General features: G+C 38.3%; 1 protein-coding gene across 3 annotated transcripts; it reads right to left on the bottom strand.

Annotated features, from left to right (window-relative positions):
- Positions 1–801: 801 nt before the first annotated feature.
- zgc:153738 (uncharacterized protein LOC558115 homolog) lies at positions 802–19,703 on the bottom strand. Of its 3 annotated transcripts, XM_047375421.1 has the most exons (20): positions 19,550–19,698; positions 17,365–17,458; positions 7,687–8,014; positions 6,691–6,810; positions 6,255–6,443; positions 6,090–6,161; positions 5,670–5,875; positions 5,433–5,517; positions 5,268–5,366; positions 5,021–5,096; positions 4,746–4,852; positions 3,995–4,081; positions 3,860–3,921; positions 3,690–3,772; positions 3,176–3,283; positions 2,880–3,079; positions 1,794–1,880; positions 1,472–1,649; positions 1,145–1,383; positions 802–927 (listed from the first exon to the last, which is right to left on the bottom strand). In XM_047375421.1, the coding sequence occupies exons 2-20, from the start codon at positions 17,412–17,414 to the stop codon at positions 820–822; spliced, it is 2,484 nt and encodes an 827-aa protein (XP_047231377.1). In that variant the 5' UTR covers positions 17,415–17,458; positions 19,550–19,698; the 3' UTR covers positions 802–819. The 3 variants fall into 3 exon arrangements, with proteins under 3 accessions (XP_047231377.1, XP_047231378.1, XP_047231379.1); XM_047375422.1 differs by lacking the exon at positions 17,365–17,458 and having other exon boundaries at positions 19,550–19,703; XM_047375423.1 differs by lacking the exon at positions 3,176–3,283 and having other exon boundaries at positions 19,550–19,699.
- Positions 19,704–20,013: the final 310 nt, after the last annotated feature.

Here is a 20,013-nt window from a genome sequence, read left to right as displayed (position 1 = left end):
CAGTTTTCAAATGATGGCTTCTTTTATGAAGGGGATAAACCTGTCCCAACCAACCTGGCCCTAGCTGAAATGTCCACTTGTTTAATCAATGTATTTTTTATTTTTTTTTCACAACGTAAGGTGGGCGTTTCTGTTACATTGGATGGAAAACTGAGCATTTCAGAAAAAGTACATCATACAAGCATTGTTGTGGTAGTGTGATGGTCTTGTTTGATGTACTTTGTTATTACACAACCAAACCAGCCTGGCGCCTCCTGCTCATGCTGGTCACTATGTTGATCACACACTGTGGGATGGCATCCCATTCTTAAACCACCATTCGGTGTGGGACAGCCAATGTGGTTGTTTTAGTCATGCTAGCACAAATGATCTCTGTTCCACTAGTGGGTTGAGATCAGGACTTCAGGCATGTTGTCCACCCACAAATCCTGGAGGTAGTAGCAGCTTTTTGAAAAACACTTCGAGGAGGAATTGAGGTGCCCTTTTGCCAACTACATGTCTTTCTTCAGGGACAGTTGTGGAAACATGGCTTGTTCTTAAACGTTCAGTTATATGGCATAATTACACGTCCTCTAGTGATTATTGAACAGCCAAAAACATCTCAGAGGTGGCTTCTTTTCGTGGATTTGTGTGAAAATGCTTTGTAAAAGAGGCTAATAATAAACCTTGCCCTGTCAGGGTGTGCACTGAAGTCTTGGAAATTAAAAATAAATTAAATGAAAAATAAGGAGTTTGCCAAAAATATAAGATTGCCAAAAAGCATTGTTACAGCAAAGAAATAATCAGCCAAACAAAAACGTCTTAACTTTCTTTGCTGTTTTATTTTCTCCCTTTCTTCTTTGTATCTTTGCCTTTAGGTGGTGCTTCTTCTTTCCCAGAGGCAGCTTTAATTCTTTTCTTCCCTAGAGATGTTTTTGCATACCAGTTCTGAAAAAAAAAAAACAAGGTAAATGTTTTAAAGACATATCTTTAAATATAAAACATAATCTTCTGACAAAGGATATAAAATACTTGAAGCAAAAACAGTCTTCCAACTCTTCTATATAGTTTTAAATAACACTTTTGACCGTACCACAGAAAGCATCAAAATTATTCTTCTAATCCTACTTTAAGTTACTTTTTAAATGTTGCAGCTCCAACATACTTTTATTGCCTCCTCCTCCTTCTGGAACACAGGCTCAAACTTGGCCAATGGTAGAACAAAATCAGCAGCGGTGAGGGGTCGTTTTGTCAGCTCCTGGATCCGTTCCTGGGAGACTACACTCTTGATAACCTTAACCATGTGGCCTGGAGTGTAGCCATCAGTTACCTTTGTCAGAGAGCTGAGGTCCAAAGCCTCGGTTATTTCGCCTCCTTGCTTTTTAATAAGTTTCTCCCACAAAACTAAAGTAAAACAGAATTAAAAGGAATTTTATTCCACAGTATTAAAGTAATAATAATTCAGATGACTTACTGTGTGTCGTGTCTTTACTGTATCTTGAGCCGTAGTCCTGTCGTGGGATGAGGATTATTTTGCCGTACATTTTTGACAACGATTTGATATCAGCACTTTGTGGGTCTCTTGTTGTTCCCATTATCAGGACACGATCTTCTCCTTTGATCAGTTTGAGACACTTGGGCAAATCTTTTTTCAGCCGCCTGGGGTCTAGCTGTTAATGCACACATCAGAGTCAAAACTGCTATGAAATAAAATTAATGAACATGTTTTATTTTATTTTATTGTTTTTGTTTTTATTTTACAATATCACAGTTATTATACTGTCATACACAAAAAGAATTTCTGCACAAGGTACCTCTTCTTCTTCCTTGGGAACTTTTTTGTAGAACATTTTCTCCGTGTCTCCAATCCATATCACAGAGGGCTGCAGAAGCCTTGCAACCTGTATATAGATTGATTATGAGGAACTGCATTTGTACTATTTGGCCGACCCATTGCCAAAGGAACATTCGTTACATTTTACAGTAGATTGTTTGCCAAAATCACCAGAAATGCATATAAACAGCACTGAATGTATTAAACCCTGTAAACAACAAGCAAGGACACAAAGAAGAATTAATTTAAAAAGAAAAATTATATTTTGCAAATTATTCACAGTGATGATTTACAGCTCTCCATGGAGGTACTGGTACGTATGGCCAGAAACTTCTGACAATGCAAAAAAAAAACAAATACCTATCCATCCCTGACAGTCAAAAGGATTTGGAGCCATTAAAAGTCATGATCGTACACAAACACCTGATATGTTTAGGAGACTAAGTGGAGGTTTGGGTCTGGACATTTTTTGAAGAGGCTTACACTCTCGTCTCGAATGCTTGCTGTTGTTCTTATTACCCAAATGTTTGGATTTATATGACAACCGAAATCTATAAAACCTAAGTTGTGAAAACTGTTTCTAATCATCTCTGTGGCAAAGATATTCTTTTTTACACAATATTTTTGTGATGACATCTGTGCAGCTTGCAGAGTTCAGCACTCAAATGCCAGACTGAGTCAATAAAACCATTGAGAGTTTTCCTGTCTTTTAAAGCTTATGTATAAACTTATACAGTACATTTATAATAAAAGAAAAACCTGATAAGGTTTTCCCATACAAATCTAGTTTCATATTGTTTAGAATTACTCTGGATGTGTTCACCTTTCACATCGCCAAAAACATACAATAAATGTAAGTATGTCTGAGCCAATGAGCCAGATAATGATAATGGTGTTTTCCTGAATCCACATCTAGAAAATGTAATGCTTGAAAAGGACATGTTTTCTGGAAATTTTTGTAATTTCATATGCGTTTACATCTAGACGGAAATATAGCATGATCTCCGTACCCTAAACATTCTTAATAATTTTAGTCAAAGCAAGATTTAGGTAAGCAGCATCCTACCTTAAACACCATATGAAGCATCATGGTGAGTCCATTCTTGCCTGGGTACTTTCCCACTGTGTTACATGGCGACAAATCAAACAGGGTGGCCCCTGTCTCCTGGCAAACTGCATGGACCAACATGCGTTTACCCACCCCAGCAGGTCCCACCAGCAGTACGGATTTTATTAAAGGAGCTTTCTCGTGAACCTCCTGGGAGCCTGCAAACCACATACATTTCAAACCACATATGCATCATGTATTCATGTTTATATCCATTAATATCTGTTTTTAAGTACTTAAGATAACTTTCACACCTAATGGTAAAACTGCATATAGAGATATGACTTGACGGACATCTAACATTGATGGCATAGGCTCAATGTCATTTTGTCTCAGTGTAGTCCCAAGATAGTTATAGTCCCCTGAAAAGGAGAAGGAAGTAAAAAACACAATGATTTTGATATTCATACTGATTAACAGTTAGTCTCTTTAATGTGGACAAAGGGAGTTGCAGACCGGCAACACATCCAATATTCATACAAAAGTAGCGATCATGTAATGCTGAAAGCTATAATGAATAAAGAGTCATTTTAATAAACTTTATAAAAGCTACGTTTAGGGACAAAAGATTAGTTTTAGCACTTTTTACATAAGCTGGTAAAGAAGCCAGAAGGGGGCAGCACATCACAGCTAATTAAATGACATAAAAAATGAATTTTTATCTGTTTAGTTTAGTTGTTGCCGCACGTCCCTTGCCATCAGAGGTTAACAACACAAATACAACTACCGAACAAATATATTTACTGCACTAACAATATGCTTTCTTACCCAAGAAATCTTGCATCCTAACATTCTTTGCTTGTTTTAATAACCGTTGCTCCACCAGCTCCTGGCACAGAGACTCAAGAGTCCTAGCAGATGTAGAGAAATGATGTTCTCTTTATTTTTGTGATTTTTTTGCTGAAACGTACCAATGCATAAGATCACCTTAACCTCACCTATCAGCTGTCAGATCTTTTTCCTTTTTCTTCTTCTTTCCTCGCTTGGACCCTTTTTTCTTCTGCGAAATAAATTCAGGAATTTATCAGATCAATGAAATTTATACAAAATGAGAGATTCTTTAACGTTGGTACCTTAGCATTTGCTTTTGCTTTGCCCCCCTTGTCTTTATCCACACATAGCTTCAACTCAGCGAGTTCCTGTCTCATCTCTTCATCAACCTGATAGAAAAAGGAAAAAAACTAGTGAGCAGTACAGCAGTCAATTAATCTATCAACACATCCATCAATCCATCCATCCGAAATGGATCGTTCTGGGCCGAGATGAGGTGAGAAGTCTTTAAAAAGCCTAAATATGCAAGAAACACCTCTAACATCTCACAGCTGAAAGTGAGGAATAGGGCAAACTTTCCACAGAGCAATGTCAGAGACTGGTAGATGTCTATATGAAGTGCTACTTAAACTAAAGGGGTTAACACTAGCTGTAGGGGGTAGGGTCCCCTAATTTTGCCCTCAGAACGTTTTGGTTGATAGGTTGTCTGTTAGTTCAAAAACATCAGACAACAGACTTTTAGCTGTTGCCAGGTCTTCACGAAGTGCCATAATAATAAAATTAAACCTCCTTGTCAAATTATGTTATCACTGTAGGTACCAAGAGAGGACCCTTTTCTATAGACTACAGGGATCTGAACGGGCTGAAGTACCTATCAGTTTTTCACTATTTTCACACAAACACCAAAATACAGGACTACATAGGCAGGTTGGTAAGAGTACTTCTTAAATTTTCTATCAAAGTTTAGAGAATTTTAAGCAATGTTTTGAGCTCAGAAAAACAAGGTTAGCTGGTTAAATAAAATCAGAAGAGACACAATGGGTACAATAATACCTGTACTCGAACTTCAGCTTCTATGACTTTTCTCATTTCTTCCTTAATCAACTCCACCTCGTGCAACTGAGTGAAGTTTTCAGACTCATCACGGTTTTTCCAAAAATCTGAGTAAAAACAATTTTGTGCAAGTTTCATGGTAATGACCAACAATCTTTCACATGACGTTTGTAAATTTGTATTTCCCACATGAAGATGAGTTAAGATTCTTCCTATAGGGACAGAAAACGGTCTTCAAACCTCAGATTACGTTAAGATTTTACGTGTCAACCCACCTTCAAACCTATTGTTTGCCTCTTTCAAATCTGAAAGGAAAGCAGACGGATTCATCTTCAACCCTGCATCCTCATCCTGTGGCTCAGAGGAAAGTTTTATTAGATCATCAAACAACAAGCAAGACTTTGTGAAGAGGTGAAACAGTAAGGATGTCAGGAAATGTTGGAACTCCAGCGGATTTGTAAATTGTTGAACTTTGTTTTATTATTTAACAATAATTTAATTCATGCAAATGTTTTCACTTACTTCCTCTTTGTTCTTTCCCTTGTCTTTTTTTCCTTTTTCTTGTGTCCCTTTTGATTTATTTGCTTCTTCTTCTTCTTTCAGTGCAATTTCTTCTATTAACTAAAAATGGCAAACATTAGTATGTCAGTAAATATCCAGAAAGTCTTTATTTTTGTATTTAAGTACCTGCTGAGGGCTTTTTTCAGCAAATATAAGGGCTGAGCCTCCATCCTCTTCACTTGGGTAGTCTGGAAACACTCCTGTAGCGTTACTTTAAAATATCACGAAGAATTAAAATACGGATGTTATTCATTAAAATACGGATGTTATTCATTGACTTCACAAATTTTGTAAATGCTCCTCTACATCAGCAAATACAACCCTACAGCAAACAAAATCATCATCTCAAAGGCCCAACCTCACCGACATTCGAAAAACCACTCCCGAATCTGACTTTTTATTGTCTTGCTCATGTCAAGGCGCTCCGTGTCTCGCAGCTGCTTTAAGATCTCCTCTGTCGACTTTAGGTAAGCTTCCTCGTACTTCTTTTGTTTGATTCTAATTGAAGCTTCAGTAGCTTGGGCAGTGATCTCTGCCGGACAAGGGACCTGGTACTTTGGATCCATAATCTAGCAAACATAATCAGCATTTTAAAAAAAATAACTTTTTTTCCACAATTTGAGAAAGGCAATTAGGGAAGCAAGCATAAAAAAATCAGAGAAACAAATCTTAGATCAAGCTTAGAGTAAAGACCTCTGGTGGAGCATCATAAATGGTAGCTTTGCAAAACCTGAAATCATTCCAGGATTTAGAACATGTAACAAAATGGATCATCTGATTTACCATTCCAAGAAAAATCATCTCCTCATCTCGAGCAATCCTTGTTTTCTTTCTTTGTATATACCCCCTCCAGACCTGCAAATAAAGTTCAGCCACAATAAATAAGGCCCAATAGATGAACAGCAGACAGAGGAAATGGCACATGATATTATGTTTGTGAAAAAAGACCTTCTGAATGCAGATGGCAGCCAACTCAGTAAAAGTTGATTCAGTGGTCTTGGCCCCGTGCCTTCTGTCAAAACTGCCACATCTAATTTCTTTGTTTAACTTAGCCCTTAGCCTCCCTTGCCGTGCTCTCTCTGCCATTTGAATGATCATTATGACCTCCTCTTCCGTCTCAAACCTGTCCCTTGAAGTCTGAAGGGCCAAAAAAAAAAAAAACATGGTAAACAAATCAACACGACTACTCCTCTCAATGTGACTCACTGAATTAAAAAGATACCTACTAATTACTATTCTTGTTTTCAATATAAAACCAAGGTTTATATTGAAATGTTTTCTAAATGTTATAAGTTTTTACGTGGAGCAAAATTAAATGATTTTATTTTATTTTAAGACTAAAACACAAAGACTTTTATTAAAAAGTATCTTCAGTTTAACTCACATCAAGGCCCTCCGCATCCTCCACCATTTTCAGGATATCCATTAGCAACAATTTTCGTTCTTCAACTTCTTTGCTGCGCTCACTGAGAAAGAAGTGTGGAATGGGGATCTCAAGTGATGCCTAAAAAGGATGAAAGGAGCTTTTTAGTTTTCCTGAATAAATACAGTCATATTTAATAAATTAGAATATATGTTCCAATGAGGCTTGTTTGTCTGATTAAGAGTATTTTTTGAAAATAACCTTTAAGCAGGTATAAAACATACCTCTCAAAACGCTGACATTACTGTAATACAAATATTTGTTTCATTGGTCTGATGTAATATTGTAATCTCAAATGTAATGTTTTCATTAGCTGTATGCAGGAAATCCTCATAATTAACAGAAATACAGGCTTGAAAACATCACATTGTGTGCAATTAATATATATATGTTTTTAACTTATTGATCTTAATTACTGAAATAAAACTTTTCAACAATATTCTAACTTATTGAATGTCATACAGTGCCATAAAAAGTATTTGCCCCCCTTCACTATATTTCTTCTGATTTTGCTTTTTGTCACAGTTAAATTCTTCCAGATCATTAAACAACTGCCTTCAGATGATTGTAATAATTATTAACATGTCTTTTATGTGTGGGGGAATTTTTGCCGAAACTTCTTTTAATTCAGCCACACTGGAGGGCTTTCTTGTGTGAACGACCTGTTGAGGGTCACGCCAAAGCCCAGGCTTTGACTACGCTTCTTCAAACCCTTCATTTCTGTGAGCCATTCAGAGGTGAAGTTTCTGGTGTCATTGGATCATTGTCCTTTTGCATAATTCAAGGCCACTTTCTTGTTTTTAAATAATTGCTTTAACTGAGACATGTGAGGCCTGCAGACTGCAGTGCTTTAAGCCACTGATATTGGTTATTATTGGTTATAGCTCTGTAGATATATCCCTGATAAACACTCAGTGTGAATTAAATATAATTCATGTTTTCAAAACTAAAACTTACAGGTGTGAGTTTCAACGCATGCAGGACATCGTCCAAATAGTGGTACTCTGAAAACTCTTTTTCCACCATTTCATTCTTCAGCTCCAGTACCCTCCCCATTACACCAGTGAGAATCACACAAATAAGTCGCCTCTTCTGAGGGTGGACCAGCATGCTGTGGGCCTCCTCCAGCTGCCTGAAAACTTGAATGTAGCGCACATAAAGTGTTGCCAGCCGCTGGAAGAACACAACCCTGTCTCGCTGGAGTGGAGGCGGTTCAGGGGGCAGTTCTTCAGCCAGGAGACAACTCAGCTCCAACATGGCATCTTTCCAGATCTGGTTGTATGACCTGAAAGAGTGAGAACATGGAGGTAAACTGAGGAACTGACAAGAAACATTACACCAGCACATAATATTTCACAGTAGTTAGAGTTTGTTAATGGAACAACAAGGCATATGAGTAAAAGTGTGATTACATTTCTGGCTTAGAGGTTTAGATTTAAAAATGGTTCAAATTTACATGGGAACATGGTCAGTCATGTTTGAGTTTATGGGCTTTTTTATTTCTGTGTTAGGTTTAAGATACCTTTTGTATGATTTTGTAGTTCTATGGAAATCATTGTTGGGGCCACAGCCATGGATTTCAACATCAAAACTCCAGTACAAACTTTTCTGGAACTTTCAAAATAAATTGCATTTAACCGACTTCTAGCACAACTTCAGAAGGAGGAAACGAGATAACTGCGGGCTTCCTGTGGTATTCACAGGATAACCCTTAACAGACCGAAATATTATTTGATAAAGTATTAAAATATTAATGTTAAATATTAAATAATATTCTCAGATTCATAATCACAACATTGGCGTCCCTGGGTGGGCATTATCATGAACAGCTTGCACTGTACATAAATGCGAATGAATAAACCACAACTGCACATTATTGATATACCGAGTGATGAGCTGAAAACCAGCTGTCACTGGTCACAATAAGACTCAAAACATCGGAGTTCTAACATTAGATGTCACTGATTATATTTAAGAGAACACAGGAGTTCAAAATTTTAGACTTTCGGCAAAATTAATAACTCTAATATCTCCATGCTAGTAACAATCAACTTTGCTACATAGGGAAAATTTTAGATGTTCGGACTCAGTCTGGTTTCTTCTGTGTAAGCAATAACTTGAGACTTGGTTTAACTTCAGTTAACCTTACTGTCCAGAAGGTTGCTGCACATCTGTATCCAGAGGCTGTGTTTTGTGTAAGACCACAATCTGAAACTAAATTAACTTTGCAGTTAATTTTAGTATCTGACTTAATTTTGATGCATGTAACCATTCAGGAGCTTTATAGTTTTACATTTTGAAAGAACAGGATTTATTGCCAGATTAAATCCCAAAATTTCATCTCATCTACCCTGCCATAAAGGGGGGTGAATCAAAAGTCAAATTGCAATTATTACCCTTAGGAGGTGTAGCAATTTTCTTCTTTCCTTTGCATTTTAAACAAAATTCCCTTAAAGATTAAGAATAGTGTCTAATCACTAGTTATCCCAAAGAAAGGTGAAAAATTAACACTAAAATCACAAAATATCCTTAGAGAAAGGAGTAGCAATGTAACACTTGGAGCATAGTGTTGTCATAAGTCATAGGTTGAATGATCAACTAGTGCACCCATTTTACAATCATACAAATGTTTCCAATATATGTATAGTCAAAAATACATATATAGCTGGACATACATTTGTTAGTTGCTGTTGCTTTTAGCAATTTCTCATAACTTTGTTGTTGTTTTGTAGTGTCTGCCAGAATGATGGAATCAAACTCCATTATGAATTCAGCAGATGCGGAGATGCAGAAGGTTGTGGTTGCTGAACTCATCCGTTTGTCTCCAGATGAGCGGGATGCTTTAAATCAGTTTGACCTTGCTGCGTGTGATGAGAGGATTCAGGAATTGGTAAACTTTATTGAAAATCCAACTAGAGACATTCTAATTTCAGATGTTTTTGGTAGGCTTACCTTGTTGTATCAGCAGAAATCACAACTGGAAGCTAAAAGATATTTTCAGTTACAGACTGACCATCAGATGGCTCTTCAAAGAGAGAAAGCTGTGAAGTTTGAGCTCTCAAATGCTGAGGAGAGGACCATGAAAGCTGAAGCAAAGTTAGTGGACCTGAAGGCAGATGAGCTCAAGAAAGCTTCATCCCAAAAGCAGGAACAGACCCCACCTTTCAGGTACCTGATTTGCATTTTCAAATCACAGCAGCTGCAGCAGCCACAGCAGGAGGCAGACTCAGACAGCAGACATCCAGCACCTAGGTCAGAGTCTCCCCTTCCTAAATTTAGTCAAAGTGTTCAACTTACTTCCATAGACCTTAACAGAAGTGTTGGAAGTCATATGGTCTCCTGTGGTGTCCTGCCAAATCCCATTGCAGTGAACAACCACTGAGATGACCAAGTGCCGGACTCGGCATGCACAAGTGGTCCAATTGGGTGGAAGGAGTACCCTTCCGGCCTGATCAGCACCCCTCTCCCTTCTGACTCTGTGTCAACCCCTAGGGACCAGGAGAGACGCACATAGTTCTCAGGTGACTCAATCCAACCTGACCCACCACCACTTGCACGGGTCCATTCATTAGAAAGCTCTCATTTAAATTATGAGAAAACTTGTTTCCTTCCCCAGATGTTAGATCAGGATCTTCCACCATTTCATGAATCTAACCAGCATGACTTCTCAGATGGACGTGGTCCACCTTGGGAGCATGGTGTCCATTTCAAACAGCTTGAATCCCTTGCTAAGGCCATAGAACTTTTTGATCCAGGTAGCCAGGAGTCAAATATTGAGGCTTACCTGCTTGAGGTTGAACATTGTCTCCTTGACTTGCGTTTTCCTTCTCATCGTGAAAAGCTGAGGCTTATTTGGAAAACAACAGCTAAGAATGTACATGTGTTCATAAAAACTCTTCCTCCCGAAATTAGTGACAGTTATCCAGCTCTCTGCCAAGCTCTTAGAGAAGAGTACTATGTTTACAGAGATGAAGCCGCTGCCACTATTAATGCTTTGACAGTTTTGCAAAAACAGGACGAACCTCCCCGAGAATATTTCCACCATTTAAAGAAGCTTATTTTCAGGGATGTTATGCTCCAGGTCTTGAAGAAGACCACACTTTTAAGTCTTTGTTTCTTCACAACCTCCACATTAGCGTGCAGTATGAAATGACCATGCATTGCATAAAAGAGAATCTCTCCATGCAGGAGACTTGTAGATATGCTCAGCTTGTGTGGGAAACACGCGTCCGTTCAGACAGAGCAGGAAAAGGCAAAGTTACAGTGTTAAACACTCAAACAGAGAACAGGCCTAAGAAGAAGCGTAAAGTAACTCCCCAAGTGATGCAACAGAACCAGGTGGGTGATAACTGGCGCCAGCCACAACCCAAACCACCAGTTAATAGACAAACACCTTTTCACAGTGCAACATCAAACTGTAAGGTTGGTGGAGAATGGAGCCACGCCAAAGATGTCATCACAAAGGAGGAGTTTGAGATGATCTGCAGGTGCGTTATAACTGAGGTAACGGCGTTTCTAAAAGACATGGCAAGCCGTTGCAGCCCAGAATCAACCCTGTAAAATCTATCAAACAAGGTAGGAAGATGGTAAATAATTTGCAACACCCTATATTCTGTTTTAATCTTTTTCTTTCTTATAGTTCTGAACTTGAGAAATTAAGGTTTTAAAAGCAATATTATTGTGGTGTGAAAATTATTACCTGATTCTTTTTTTTCTTTAAAACATTTTATTAGTGTTAGTCTCTGCCCAAACCTGCCTCACTCCTGTCCAAACACTAACCTCTGAACCAAAAATGAACTGTTGAACTCTGCCTACCTACAGGAACCCAGTGACTCGTTTCACATGGCTGAGGACGGATGGTTAGCCCCAAAGAATGTGAACTTCATCCCATTCTTCGGAACTAAAATGGGGGATGTTGGGACCATAGCCATGGATTTCAACATTAAAACTCCGGTACAAACTTTTCTGGAACTTTCAAAATAAATTGCATTTAACCGACTTCCAGCACAACTTCAGAAGGAGGAAACAGGATAACTGCGGACTTCCTGTGACATCACTGCCCAAATAAAAGCACCGCTCTTACTACATCCTGCCTCTTCCACGCCGGTGATCATCGGGATACGAGGGGAAACAGCGCGCTAATGTCTCTTTGCTGGCAAACAGACATAATTCTTCAACTGGATTCGAGAGTGTCATACAATCATTGATCATATGCACAAGTTAAGTACTGATGAATTACTGTTGAAAGAATCCGGTATTCATTCATAAAGGCAGATTAAGGTATAAGCATTGCTTTACTTTCTCTCTGAGGCCTGCAGAAGCAAACTGTGTTCCAGAGTTCCCTGCAGAGACTTTGTCTCCACGAAGCCAACTGGAGCAGTTTCCCGATCGGAAGGACTGCATCACCGTGGTTACGCTAACGTGCAGTTGGTTGGCGGACACAACGAGATGTCTTTCATCCACAGCTACGGAGGTTAGCTGAAAGCTAACCGTTTGTTGACTTGGGACGTTTCTTCAAACTTCATCGTCGCCCGGACAACTCCTCAACACGTTCATAAGAGGTTAGGTTTGGGCAGAATAATAGAGAAGGATTTAGATTGAAATGATCTAAACGTTTTTCATTTTATGAAGTTTGGTTTTGTTTGGGTTGAACTCAGCTATCTTGGTGCTAGCAGACTTATCTCCAGCACACGTGTTTAGTTTTGTTCTTTGTTTGTATGTTTTTAAAGTTAAGACAAACTTTACTTGAAGGGTGATTTTAAACAGAAAATTGATCATAACGCGCCATCCGCGCTTATGCATTTTAACCCTTTTATTGACGGTATTTTTAAAGGTGTGCGTTTGATTCTGGTGCTAAGCTATAAGCTTCCTTTGTTAACTTCAACTGCTAACAGGTAAGGATACGTGCTTGCTGCCAAATAATATTTACCCAGAAAGGTTTAGTTTTCAATCCAGTAAATAATGTGTCATTTTACTAAATTTGATAACGAAGTAAACACCATTAAGCCCCATTTCTCCAGAAAAATTTGGCTCTTTTCCAAAATATTCCCTTAAATATTTTATCATTTCCTTTAATAATATTTCTTTAAATATTATTTCAATAAATAAAGGCAGCTAATGAGACACCATTGAGAATTAGTCATCCAGAAGGTTGTTTTTATTCAGCAGATAATTCTTTAAAACATTATTTTATTAAAATAATATTTTATCTGATCTTGCATTGTGAATGGTTGTCTACAGGTATGCTGATTTTTGCCCAAGTTGGTTCCAAGACTAACTTAACTTCATTTCCAGATTCTTCATGATAATCCTTGGTTCTCAAACATGAACATTGCATGATAATGTTGCATCACTCTTTCGGTCATGTTTTTCAATTATCTTTAATCAACTTGTTTATATTGTACATAGCCCATTAGTCTTCGTTACTCTTTAATTCTGCTTGGTAGTTTAGTTGGATTGTTTTAGCATAGTAAAGAGTTTGTTGATTGAAATATGTTTGACTTTGAGTTGACTTATTTTTGTTAATAAATTCTTGTATTTTGAGAAATTGTGTGAATTCATTCCATGTGTGCAGAGTTTTGCTGTTCAATAATGTCAGAGCTCATCTCACACCTTTCTATTTTGTCCTAATACCATCGCCTTACTGGGCTGGTATTCACAGGATAACCCTTAACAGACCGAAATATTATTTGATAAAGTATTAAAATATTAATGTTAAATATTAAATAATATTCTCAGATTCATAATCACAACATCATCATTGTTTTTATCTAATCTTGCTGTCTTCAAAACCATTTTTTATTTCAAGATTTTATACTTTTCTAAACTCAGATTTCCTATAAACTCTTCTGTCAATTTTTAGCCCATTTTTAAATTATATACAGGTCCTTCTCAAAATATTAGCATATTGTGATAAAGTTAATTATTTTCCATAATGTAATGATGAAAATTTAGCATTCATATATTTTAGATTCATTGCACACTAACTGAAATATTTCAGGTCTTTTATTGTCTTAATACGGATGATTTTGGCATACAGCTCATGAAAACCCAAAATTCCTATCTCGCAAAATTAGCATATCATTAAAAGGGTCTCTAAACGAGCTATGAACCTAATCATCTGAATCAACGAGTTAACTCTAAACACCTGCAAAAGATTCCTGAGGCCTTTAAAACTCCCAGCCTGGTTCATCACTCAAAACCCCAATCATGGGTAAGACTGCCGACCTGACTGCTGTCCAGAAGGCCACTATTGACACCCTCAAGCAAGAGGGTAAGACACAGAAAGAAATTTCTGAACGAATAGGCTGTTCCCAGAGTGCTGTATCAAGGCACCTCAGAGGGAAGTCTGTGGGAAGGAAAAAGTGTGGCAGAAAACGCTGCACAACGAGAAGAGGTGACCGGACCCTGAGGAAGATTGTGGAGAAGGGCCGATTCCAGACCTTGGGGGACCTGCGGAAGCAGTGGACTGAGTCTGGAGTAGTAACATCCAGAGCCACCGTGCACAGGCGTGTGCAGGAAATGGGCTACAGGTGCCGCATTCTCCAGGTCAAGCCACTTTTGAACCAGAAACAGCGGCAGAAGCGTCTGACCTGGGCTACAGAGAAGCAGCACTGGACTGTTGCTCAGTGGTCCAAAGTACTTTTTTCGGATGAAAGCAAATTCTGCATGTCATTTGGAAATCAAGGTGCCAGAGTCTGGAGGAAGACTGGGGAGAAGAAAATGCCAGAAGTCCAGTGTCAAGTACCCACAGTCAGTGATGGTCTGGGGTGCCATGTCAGCTGCTGGTGTTGGTCCACTGTGTTTTATCAAGGGCAGGGTCAATGCAGCTAGCTATCAGGACATTTTGGAGCACTTCATGCTTCCATCTGCTGAAAAACTTTATGGAGATGAAGATTTCATTTTTCAGCACCACCTGGCACCTGCTCACAGTGCCAAAACCACTGGTAAATGGTTTACTGACCATGGTATCACTGTGCTCAATTGGCCTGCCAACTCTCCTGACCTGAACCCCATAGAGAATCTGTGGGATATTGTGAAGAGAACGTTGAGAGACTCAAGACCCAACACTCTGGATGAGCTAAAGGCCGCTATCGAAGCATCCTGGGCCTCCATAAGACCTCAGCAGTGCCACAGGCTGATTGTCTCCATGCCACGCTGCATTGAAGCAGTCATTTCTGCAAGAGGATTCCCAACCAAGTATTGAGTGCATAACTGTACATGATTATTTGAAGGTGGACGTTTTTTGTATTAAAAACACTTTTTTTTATTGGTCGGATGAAATATGCTAATTTTGTGAGATAGGAATTTTGGGTTTTCATGAGCTGTATGCCAAAATCATCCGTATTAAGACAATAAAAGACCTGAAATATTTCAGTTAGTCTGCAATGAATCTAAAATATATGAATGTTAAATTTTCATCATTACATTATGAAAAATAATTAACTTTATCACAATATGCTAATATTTTGAGAAGGACCTGTATTTAACAAAAATGCCCTCTAAATATTAAGCTGATATTTTCACAGTTATTAAGATTTAAATGTTAAGCCACAAACATGATGATAAACCACAGACTGTGAGTAAGGAAGGAAACAGATTAGACAGAAAGATACAACCCCTGTTTACCTAATAAATGTATGGTCTAAATATCACCTGTTCAGTCGTATGTGTTCTGTCTCTTTATGAACTTTTAACGTGTATGAGCATGCATGCAACTGTTTTTTTTTTTTATAGGTAACTCGTGATTGTGGTCATATAGTGTTTATTTTTTACATAAAAAATCCAAAAAGTGCACTGGTTGGAAAACCTATGTTCAGAAATTCTGATATTTATCATTCAGACAACTGGAGCAGGGGGAATATTTTACAGACTACTTGTTTTTCCATTCTTATCCAAACCTGGAAAATACACTGCTCAAAACAATAAAGGGAACAATCAAATTACACATCCTAGATCTGAATGAATGAAATATTCTCATTGAATACTTTGTTCTGTACAAAGTTGAATGTGCTGACAACAAAATCACACAAAAATCAACAATGGAAATCAAATTTATTAACCAATGGAGGCCTGGATTTGGTGTCACACACAAACGTAAAGTGGAAAAACACACTACAGGCTGATCCAACTTTGATGTAATGTCCTTAAAACAAGTCAAAATGAGGCTCAGTATTGTGTGTGGCCTCTGCGTGCCTGTATGACCTCCCTACAACGCCTGGGCATGCTCCTGATGAGATGGCGGATGGTCCCCTGAGGGATCTCCTCCCAGACCTGGACTAAAGCATCCGCCAACTCCTGGACAGTCTGTGGTGCAACGTGACGTTGGTGGATGGAGCGAGACATGATGTCCCAGATGTGCTCAATCAGATTCAGGTCCGGGGAACAGGCGGGCCAGTCCATAGCTTCAATGTCTTCATCTTGCAGGAACTGCTGACACACTCCAGCCACATGAGGTCTAGCATTGTCCTGCATTAGGAGGAACCCAGGGCCAACCACACCAGCATATGGTCTCACAAGGGGTCTGAGGATCTCATCTCGACACCTAATGGCAGTCATTAGTGACCCACTGCCAAACCGGTCATGCTGAAGGATGTTGCAGGCAGCAGATCGCTCTCCACGGTGTCTCCAGACTCTGTCACATGTGCTCAGTGTGAACCTGCTTTCATCTGTGAAGAGCACAGGGCGCCAGTGGCGAATTTGCCAATCCTGGTGTTCTCTGGCAAATGCCAAGCGTCCTGCACGGTGTTGGGCTGTGAGCACAACCCCCATTTGTGGACATCGGGCCCTCATACCATCCTCATGGAGTTGGTTTCGAACCGTTTGTGCAGACACATGCACATTTGTGGCCTGCTGGAGGTCATTTTGCAGGGCTCTGACAGCGCTCCTCCTGTTCCTCCTTGCACAGAGGTGGAGGTAGCGATCCTGCTGCTGGGTTGTTGCCCTCCTACGGCCTCCTCCACGTCTCCTGGTGTACTGGCCTGTCTCCTGGTAGCGCCTCCAGGCTCTGAACACTACGCAGACAGACACAGCAAACCTTCTTGCCACAGCTCGCATTGATGTGCCATCTTGGATGAGCTGCACTACCTGAGCCACTTGTGTGGGTTGTAGAGTCCGTCTCATGCTACCACGAGTGTGAAAGCACCACCAACATTCAAAAGTGAGCAAAACATCAGCCAGAAAGCATAGGTACTGAGAAGTGGTCTGTGGTCCCCACCTGCAGAACCACTCCTTTATTGAGTGTCTTGCTAATCGCCAAAGATTTCCCCCTGTTGTCTATTTCATTTGAACAACAACATGTGAAATTGATTGTCAATCAGTGTTGCTTCCTAAGTGGACAATTTGATTTCACAGAAGTTTGATTTACTTGGAGTTATATTGTGTTGTTTAAGTGTTCCCTTTATTTTTTTGACCAGTGTACTTCATCAAACTCCAGATTTTTCAGACATTTTAAGTGTTGCAATCCCATTTGTTTTAGTTTGGATTTATGATCCCATTTGACGACTGATCCTCATTTCTAATTTTCACACATTTAATGCGTCACTTATTATTATATACTATTATTATTGTTATTATATTATTTATCGGGGTATAAAGTCCTTGGTTTTTATTTGCTTCTAGTCAGAGAAATCTTACCTTGTTCCCTTGCCTGTCTGTGGCAGTGCTTTTTGCTGATCTACCTCCATTTTGCAATTAGTTATAGTGACATTTTTCCATCAGTTGGTGTTTACTGGAAATCAAAAAGAAGTGATAGTTCACTAACATGTTGGTTGCATATGTAGTGCTGGCTGGATGAATATGATATTCATGTCAAAAAATATAATATTCTTGTTTTGGGGTGGAATTATCAGCAAACAAATGTAATCCATTTTAAAATAATGAAAAACAACTGAGAATGAATTTTGAAAATTTCTCAAATCTGTTCTTTTATCATGTTGATGTTAAACTTGCTTCACTATGGACAGGGACACTAATGTTCCTGTATTTTCCACTCTGATAGGTTTTAGTCTTGGTGAAGTATTCCTGATCATTCTAATCATTTTATTTCCTCTGAGTGTGATAACTTGAACACAATTGGGATTTTTAACAGAACAGTGATCCCAAAAATAGTTAGGATTTGGTTAAAGCAGGCTAACATTAAGCTTCTGGAATGGACCTAAATCCTATTAATAATAAATGAACGATGCCTAACAGCCATATATGAAAGCCCTGAGAGGCACGATACATTTTTGTTTGTACAGACTCATTTTCTAAGTCTGACCAAAGTATCTTTTTCTCACGACTTTGGAAGTTATCTGCAAGTAAAAAGTAACTTTTCTAGATTAAAATATTTCTAAGCTTTTTGGGGTTTTTTTTTTTTTCAATTAACTTTTTTTTCTGAAATGTGAGAAAATAAAAAGAAAATCTAGAGATTTACAAAATTTGATCAACTGTGCTTTTCCATTAAGTCTTTCTGACTATAAAAAAATATTTTTCTCTCATTTCTAAAGCGGGCATTTTTTTTTTTTGGTTTTGTTTTCTACCACTAGAGGCACTGGAGCAAAACCAAGGGTTTTCTCTACCAGCTGTATTGTTTAAATGGATAGTCAGAGTGCTGGTTTTCAAGACTCAGTCTTCCATGTTCTAAACCGATTGTTTTATAGTGTTGTTATTCAGCGTGGTGTGAAAGAAAACACGGACATATCAAATAAATACATATATACAGAAATAAGGGGTTAATATTTTATTCTTTGCCAGATGATTTATCATACAACTTTCTAATTTATTTTGACAGGTTATGACAAGAATGTACTGACAGCAAGTTTAAGACCTTATCAGTTACTTAGAACATGGAACATTGTTTCTTGGAAACCAGCCGTTTGACTATTGATTTGAACAACACAGCTGTTAGTGAAGACCTGTGGTTTTACCCCAGTGGCAGAAAACGTTTTACAGGATCAAATCGTCTCAATTTCTTGTTTACTTTGCCTTTCAGGGCAGAACAAAAAACAATGCTTGCTTCAGAAATTATACAAACAGTTGGTCAGATTTTGTTCATCAATAGAATTTGTTTCGCATCCCTTAAAAAAAAAAAGTTTACTAATGAAAAAGAAAAAACATTTTAATCCAGATATGTATTACCTCAAGATAGACTTGTAAAGTTAAGAAAAAGAAAAATTGGCCAGGCTTTGAAAATGAGTCTTTCAAAAACATTTTTCTTTCAGGGCTTCCATAACCAGGTCTGTATCCGGACTCCAACCTATTTAAATGAGATCTACTATTTCTAACATAAAGAGGGATCAAATATCCAGTCAAAACTGAGTGAGCACCTTGTTGAAGGCTATAAAAAGTGTTTCATTTGTCCTAGTAAGAGGAGTTTACCAAAACACAGTGGATGTAATTATGTAGCCTATTTGAGCCTGTACCTACATATAATTTTGATTCTGTGTATTAGAGAAAGCTCACAATAAATTCAAACCCGCGCATCGGAGTTGCTATATCAATACACTGTGAAACAAATTAAAAAGTGGTTAGGAGGAGTCTTTAAATGGCCTTGATTAATATGATATCTCATTAATGACGATGATGAGTGTACGCAATTTTCTCAGCGGTACTGTAGCCTATATTTCCTGCCTGCAGGGTGCTACTTTATAGTTTCAAAGGTATTTATTTATTTTTAAACACCCGGGTAACAAGACATCAAAGATGTAAGTACTTTATTTTCTTCTTTGCTGTCTATAAAATCCTCCCGTCAGCAGCTAGCGGAAATACATTATTGGGAAAGCTAAACCACTGGGAAAGAGAAACAACCATAAAAAGCGGCGGTTTTTAGAAGGGTTACCTTTGCGACATGTCTCAGTGTATCAGTGGAGTGGGGGGAAGAGTAGCTCAGTTATCACATAAAGGGTCAAAACTGTACAAAATTACAGCGCTCCGATCATAGTTTTAACGCGGGTCTCCACGTTAATCTTCCGCGTCCTTCGTCACCATGGTAACGGCTAACAAACACTAGCATGTCCACGTTTCACTACGTGACTGCAGCGACAGCGGAGGTTATATTGTGGGCAGGTGTGGCACTAACATTAAGCTTGGTGTTCCGGTTAAAAACAAGCAGATATGCATAGATTATTACACAAAACGGCAAACACTAATAAATATATTAATACATTTATATTTATTTTTATTTATTTATTTATTTATTTATTTTAGAAATGACAGACATGACTATTAAATGATGCGCAAATTCTGGTACTTTTAAATTATAAAATTAAACATCTTTAAAAAATTCAAATGAAGGCTCAGGAA

Source organism: Girardinichthys multiradiatus, chromosome 9, assembly GCF_021462225.1.
Source record: "Girardinichthys multiradiatus isolate DD_20200921_A chromosome 9, DD_fGirMul_XY1, whole genome shotgun sequence".
In the NCBI taxonomy this organism is placed as follows: domain Eukaryota; kingdom Metazoa; phylum Chordata; class Actinopteri; order Cyprinodontiformes; family Goodeidae; genus Girardinichthys; species Girardinichthys multiradiatus.
Note: the sequence above shows the minus strand (reverse complement) of the source record. Positions and strands in the feature narration are given on the sequence as shown.